Below are 7,662 nucleotides of genomic sequence, written 5' to 3' on the forward strand. Positions count from 1 at the left end.
GACCTGCTCTGAATTTGTATCGCACTAACTAGCACTCATTTTAGTACTTGTATGCTAGTTTTTAATTATTCGTACTTTTATATTACTACTTACTAGCTTCCGCACGTGCACATGGCTACGTCACCTTTGTGCGACGGCCAGCACGCTCCGATCTCGGTCGGAGTGTGTCAGTTTGGTATCAGAGTCTAGGTTTGGCAGTCCTGTGTCCTTGTGAGTATTCTATTAATTTTGGTGTCTTCTGTCAGAACTATGCCGCCTCGTCAGGAACCCCGTCGCTCTTCTGAGCCTATGTTCCCCGATATTACTCAGTTGGGGGAAGCTTTTGCTACAGCCCTTCAGGCAGTGATGCGCCCTCCCCAGAGGACTCCTCTGGAGACCATGTACAATCTGAAGTTGGATAAGTTTAAGGGCAGTGAGGGACCCGAGAGCGCAGAGCGCTGGCTAGAACACATAGAGAAGACTTTCCGGGTGCTACATACTCAGGGGAACTTGCCTATGGAGAGGTGGGTCGAGACGACCGCTTGGTTTCTGGATACGGAGTCGGCAGCTTGGTGGGAGCAGGAGCTTCGTAGGTTGACTCCGGATCAGAGGATTGATTGGAACGTGTTTACGGGGTTGTTTAGGAGAAGATATGTACCCCCTGAGTACATTGACCGCAAGAAGCAGGAGTTTTCCGAACTGAAACAGCGGAAGATGTCAGCGAATGAGTACTACCGTAAGTTTACGGACTTGTCCCGTTATCACCCTGATGTCGCTGGTAATCCGGCGGAGATGCTCCGTCTTTTCCGTCTGGGCACCAGGAAGAAGTGGCGTCTACGGTCCACAGCGAGACTTATCGGGACTTCTATGAGATACTGTTGAGGATCGAGGATTCCGAGAATATGTCGAGCGATACTGATGAAGAGAAGGACGGCAACCAGAAGAAAGATGACAAAGGCAAAGGTCAGGCATCGCTCGGGGCCCGTCATACTCAGAGCTTCAAGAGAGGTGGAGCTAGTTCTAGTTCTTCGAGTGGTGGCTTCAGTGCCACTGGGCAGGGTCGTGGGGGTAGATTTTCTGGTGGCGCTAGAGGCCAGAGGCAGGGCGATGGTGGGCGAGGCAGAGCCCCTATTTGCCGCAGGTGTAACAACCGACATTTCGGTGAGTGTAGACGTGGTAGCAACGGTTGTTTCACATGTGGACAGGTGGGACATAGAGCGGCAAATTGTCCCCAGGGTCAGCAGCAGCAGAAACCACAGCAGACCTTTATGCCACCGCCTGCACCACTCCAGCAGATCCAGGGTCCTAGTAGTTACAGCCAGACGGGTCGAGGTGGTGCTTACCACTATCAGGGTGATGCTGTCCCTTATGCTCCGGGGCAGTATCAGTACCCTCAGGATCCCTATTCCCAGGGTGGCTATCCCCAGTATTCGGGCGGCTATGTGCCGTATCCTCCAGCCCCAGCGGGTGGTTCACAGTGGTATCAAGGAGGACAGTATCAGCAGGGGGAGATTGCCACTAGCAGTGCAGGATCTTCGAGACAGTCGGGCCAGCCCAGTCAGGGGCGTGGTGCTCAGGGACGCGGTGTTCAGGCGAGCCGAGGCCGCGGTGGGCGTCAGCAGGGACAGGGGCGTCTTCACAATATTTCTCTGCAGGACGCTCAGAACAACCCAGACTTGATTATGGGTACGTTGAACATTCTTGGTTGTTTTGCTAGAGTCTTAATTGATTGTGGAGCTACACATTCCGTAATTTCTCATACATTTGCTCAAGCGACGCAACCTCGCCCCACACCCCTAGGGTATGATTTAGAGTTGGTTATGCCTAGGGGAGAGAGTTGCGTTGTAGATTGTGTGTACCCGGGGTGTCCAGTGATCGTAGAGGGTGTTGCTTTGTCAGCCGATCTTATCCCGTTAGATATTGTGGACTTTGATGTGATTCTGGGCACGGATTGGTTGCACTTCTATCGTGCCAACATTGACTGTTATGGAAAAGTGGTTACGTTTCACCGACCTGGACTACCTGTGGTTACCTTCGTGGGTGAGCAGAGTGGGGTGAAATATGGCGTTATTTCGGCGCTACGAGCGAAAAAGTTGTTAACTAAGGGTTGTCAGGGGTATCTGGCTCATGTGGTGCTGGATGAGGTTGTTACTAGCAGAATAGAGGATGTGAGAGTGGTCAGACACTTCCCTGATGTATTTCCTGAGGATTTACCTGGGTTACCCCCAGATCGAGACGTAGAGTTCACCATTGAGTTGATTCCAGGTACCAATCCTATTTCTTTAACTCCTTATCGTATGGCTCCTGCGGAGTTAAGGGAATTGAAAGTTCAGCTGCAAGAGTTAGTAGATAAAGGATTTATCCAGCCTAGTACTTCGCCTTGGGGTGCTCCAGTGTTGTTTGTGAGAAAGAAGGATGGAACTTTGAGACGGTGCATCGACTACAGGCAACTCAATCGGGTGACGATTAAAAACCGTTATCCATTGCCTCGTATCGATGATTTGTTCGATCAGCTGAGAGGTGCTTGCGTGTTCTCTAAGATAGACTTGAGGTCTGGTTACTATCAGCTGAAGATCAGTAGGGATGATGTCCCTAAGACGGCGTTCAGGACTCGTTACGGTCATTACGAGTTTCTGGTTATGCCATTTGGGTTGACGAATGCACCAGCCGCCTTTATGGATTTGATGAACCGAGTATTCCAGCCTTACTTGGATAGATTCGTCATTGTCTTCATTGACGATATTCTGGTGTATTCTAAGTCGAAATCGGAGCATGTTCGACATCTTACTTTGGTGTTGAAAAGGTTGAGGGAACACCAGTTATATGCTAAGTTTAGCAAGTGCCAGTTCTGGTTAGACCAAGTTGCGTTCTTGGGGCACGTCATTTCTGCTCAGGGTATTTTGGTTGACCCTCAGAAGGTTGCAGCGGTAGAGAGTTGGGAGCAACCGAGAACCGTCACCGAGGTGAGAAGTTTCCTTGGTTTGGCAGGGTATTATCGGAGATTCGTTAAGGATTTTTCGGTGATTGCCTTACCACTGACGATGTTAACGAGGAAGGATGTCAAATTCGAGTGGGATGATAAGTGTGAGCAGAGTTTCCAACGGTTGAATCATTATCTCACTCATGCACCCGTTTTGGCACTCCCAGACGATAGTGGTGATTTCGAGGTTTACAGCGATGCTTCCTTGAATGGTTTGGGATGTGTATTGATGCAGCATGGTAGGGTGATTGCTTATGCTTCGCGGCAGTTGAAACCTCATGAGAGGAATTACCCTACACATGATTTGGAGTTGGCTGCTATCATTTTTGCATTAAAGTTGTGGAGGCACTATCTTTACGGAGAAAAGTGCAGGATCTTTACGGATCACAAGAGTCTCCAGTATCTCTTTACTCAGAAGGAACTCAATCTTCGTCAGCGGAGGTGGTTGGAGTTGCTCAGCGATTACGATTGCACGATTGATTATCATCCTGGTCGTGCGAACGTAGTGGCTGATGCACTTAGCAGGAAGTCACAGGGCCGTATTAATGCGTTGTACGCTAGTCGTGCTCCTCTTTTGGTGGACTTGCGTACTACGGGGGTAAGGCTAGAAGCCGAAGATCGAGATGTGGCATTACTTGCTAATTTCCAAGTTAGGCCGATACTTGTTGATCGGGTGCTTGAAGCCCAAGTAACTGATCAGGAGACTCAAGAACTTATTCAAGCTCGAGAGCAAGGAAGGAGGCGAGACCTCAGAGTTCGGGATTCGGATGGCATGTTGATGCTAGAAGGTAGAATGTTCGTGCCTAAGAGTGTGGAGTTGAAGAAAGAAATTCTCGATGAAGCACATATCTCGGCTTATGCCATGCACCCAGGAGCTACTAAAATGTATCATACCATTCGACCGTTTTATTATTGGCCGGGTATGAAGAGGGAGATAGCCGAGTATGTGAGCAGGTGTGCTGTTTGTCAGCAAGTTAAAGCAGAAAGGAAGAAGCCGTTTGGGTTGTTGCAGCCGCTTCCCGTTCCAGAGTGGAAATGGGAAAATATCACCATGGATTTTGTGTACAAGCTCCCGCGTACACATAATGGCTTTGACGGCATTTGGGTGATCGTCGATCGACTCACTAAATCGGCTCATTTTATTCCTGTGAGAGAGAAGTATTCTCTGAGCCGTTTAGCGGAGTTGTTCATTTCGAAGGTTGTAAAGTACCACGGTGTTCCAGTGAGTATTGTCTCGGATCGTGATCCACGATTCACATCGAAGTTTTGGGTAGCTTTCCAGGAAGCTTTGGGCACGAGATTACTTTATAGTACGGCATATCATCCACAGACCGACGGGCAGTCAGAGAGAACTATTCAGACCTTGGAGGATATGCTGCGAGCTTCGGTGTTGCAGTTTGGTGACGCTTGGCACCAAAGATTGGATTTGATGGAATTTGCTTACAACAACAGTTTTCATTCAAGCATTGGCATGGCGCCATTTGAGGCCTTGTATGGTAGAGCTTGTCGCACACCGTTGTGTTGGTCAGAGGTTGGCGAAAGAGTTTTAGTGGGTCCAGAGATTGTCGAGGAGACTACTCAGAATGTTCAGGTGATTAAGTCTAACCTGAAAGCAGCTCAGGACAGGCAGAAGAGTCTAGCGGATCGGCGTGCTACGGACAGAACATATGAGGTCGGAGATTGGGTATTTCTAAAGCTTTCACCGTGGAGAGGTGTTGTGCGGTTCGGAAAGAAAGGGAAGTTGAGTCCCAGGTACATCGGACCATACGTGGTCACAGAACGAGTTGGCGAGGTAGCTTACAGGTTGGAGTTGCCCCCGGAGTTGGCTAGAGTGCATAATGTTTTTCACGTGTCTATGCTCCGACACTATGTTGCTGATCCATCTCACGTGATACCTCCTCAACCGCTTGAGATTAACCCAGATTTGACGTACGATGAGGAACCGGTGACGATCATTGATTGGAAAGAGAAGGTTTTGAGGAACAAGACAGTGAATTTGGTGAAGGTTTTGTGGAGGAACCATTCAGTCGAAGAAGCTACGTGGGAGACAGAGAATCGGATGAGGGATTTGTACCCTCGATTGTTCTTTGACTACTAGGGGGTTGCTGCGTTGTTGTTTTGAATTTCGGGACGAAATTCTATTAAGGTGGGAAGGTTGTGACATCCCGTCCCGGGATTATTAAACGCACGTGTGAAATTACCTTTTTGCCCTTAGGTTGTTTTGTCACGTTGTGGGTTGTTTTGTGTGGTGTGGCATGTGTTGGACCACACACACACACACTCACACACACAGCCACTCTTCCCCTCCCTCTGTCTCTCTCCCCCGTGCCTCTCTCTTCCTTCCCGTTATCACCATACGTACGGACAAACACCAAAACCACCCAAACCATCACGGATCGAGGAAACCAAGGACACCATTCAACTCGTGAGGACAAGGGGAGCACGACCATAGCATTTTCAGGTAAGAACTTCGACGTTTTCACGTCGATATCGCGAGGTCCGTTTTGAGCACTGTTCATGCAACATTAATTTACTTAGTTTTTGGACATTTGAAGCTTGTAGGTGTGTTGGTGAGGTCCTAAGGAGCGTCGGAGTAGCTCGTTGGACGAATTTGGACGTCGGGAAGGCCTAGTTCGAAGTTGGCCGGTTTTTGAGTTTTGAGACAGGTATGATCGCGTAACTTTTAGCCTTTAAAAGTGGTCCATCGTGATTCTTCTAGTTTAGGGCTTTCTTTTGGTCCAAGAATCATAGAAAACGGTTGAGAAACGAAGGAGAATAGTTAGTTTAAAGTTTTTCCCAGTTTCCGGCGACCGGAGTCCGGCGAGGGTAGGCCGGAGAAGAAAGGGGAATATTCCGTCAAGTTTGACGGAATATTCCTAACGGCAGTGACGGTATCCGGTTAGATTTGACGGAATATTCCGTCAATTTAACGGAATATTCCTGACGGCGTCTGTTGACACCGTCAGTGTGCCTGGCACGTGGCCGCGCGTGGGGGGCGCGTAGGTCCGTGCCTGTGCTGGCGCGTGGGGGCGCGTGCGGGGTCCAAAATTTTTTCTAAAAATATGGTTGTGACCCTGAGGTTGTGTAGAGCACGTGGGTATATTCATTTGTCCATTTTGAGCAATGTATGAGAAGTTATTACGAGAAACGGGTTATGTGCTTTAAAGTTAACGTTTTTATAGTTGTTTCGCATTTAGGTGACACGTACCCAGAGGACGAGCGTGCACACGCGAGGCAGGGGGGCTACGACCCTTCTACATACCAGTGAGTGGGCTTTTGTTTTCCGTATATACCTATATACATTTATATTCCCAGAAATTGATTTAAAAAGGGTTATTTGCCTTATGCCATGCATATTATTATTATCGTTTATGCATCATCACATTTATTAGTAGTGGCATGCATATACATATTTATATGTGGGTGCTGTGGAGGCATAGGTAAGTGCCAGGTAAGCGTTAATTAACGATTGCATTAATTAGTGGTTAAAGATGCTTAGAGAGCTCATAACCTGCACCCCCGGTGTTAGTGCTCCCGCCCAGAGTAGGGCACAGTCCTTCACGTGTTGTTCACCTCCCGCACCATACGCTCAGCTTGGATCCAAGCTAGGTGCATAGGCCTGTCGTACAGACCACAATAGGTGGTTCCGACTCGTAGGTGACCCGCGATTATTCGCACAGCCTTCACGTGATCGTAGCACTAGAGCGTATATATATGTTACACCCAGGCTTGTCGTACAGACCACCTTAGGTGGTTCCGACTCGTGGGCAGGTTTAGATATTGAGATTGAGATTTGAGCTCTAGATGCAGCCGTACAGGTCACGTTAGGTGACTCCGGCTGCCGGATTACATGATATTGATATGGTTATACCTGGGCACTTGCATATCACTTTGAGATTGTGGCATGGCATATTTTGAGCATGATTGGTATACCCTTGAGCATGTTTTGCATGTTCACACATACGTATATATGTTTATTTTCTGGGAAGTGTACAGGTTTTACGGCGAGGGGTTAGAAAGTATTTTGTAAATGGTTTTAGAAAGAATTGTTTTTGCCCACTCACGCTTTTGTTTTGCGCCCCTCCAGGTTCTAGTTGCTTAGCCGTTGCGGTGGTTTCCCTTGTGAGCTTTTCGGCGTTCTGACAGACACTCCACATCGTAGGGTCGCCTTCGGGCGTACTATTGTTGTCGTTTTATTTGGACTGCTATAGACCTGCTCTGAATTTGTATCGCACTAACTAGCACTCATTTTAGTACTTGTATGCTAGTTTTTAATTATTCGTACTTTTATATTACTACTTACTAGCTTCCGCACGTGCACATGGCTACGTCACCTTTGTGCGATGGCCAGCACGCTCCGATCTCGGTCGGAGTGTGTCATATGCACCCACCACAACCTCATATTCAATATGCCCAACCAAATTTAAGTTCGTCAATAGATTATAATCAAAAGCTTAACGAATTAATTTGTTTGGTGCAGGGCTCACAAAATCAAGACAATGAGGCTCGACAAGAAGACAAAAGGTTGGACCACTTGGAAAAGCAAATTGGGCAGATAGCGGAGTTCGTAGGACAATTTTGCGACCAAGGCAAACTCCCTAGTTCAACCATTGTAAATCCGAAGGGAGGATTTGAAGCACCTTTGTCAGAAGCACTTATTGCTCCTACGCCATCTAATTCAAGTAAGGTTGTTCCAATTAGTT

General features: G+C 48.0%; 1 protein-coding gene across 1 annotated transcript; it reads left to right on the plus strand.

Annotated features, from left to right (window-relative positions):
• Positions 1–881: 881 nt before the first annotated feature.
• LOC125473984 (heterogeneous nuclear ribonucleoprotein U-like protein 1) lies at positions 882–1,609 on the plus strand (the record flags this gene model as incomplete). The annotated part of the gene is made up of 1 exon (XM_048577417.1): positions 882–1,609. A coding segment is annotated over exon 1 (728 nt), but the record flags the coding sequence as incomplete, so codon positions are not given.
• Positions 1,610–7,662: the final 6,053 nt, after the last annotated feature.

Source organism: the organism of the source record quoted next, unplaced genomic scaffold (genome assembly GCF_019419815.1).
Source record: "Pyrus x bretschneideri cultivar Hongxiangsu unplaced genomic scaffold, Pyrus_bretschneideri_v1 Contig112, whole genome shotgun sequence".
NCBI lineage: Eukaryota > Viridiplantae > Streptophyta > Magnoliopsida > Rosales > Rosaceae > Pyrus > Pyrus x bretschneideri.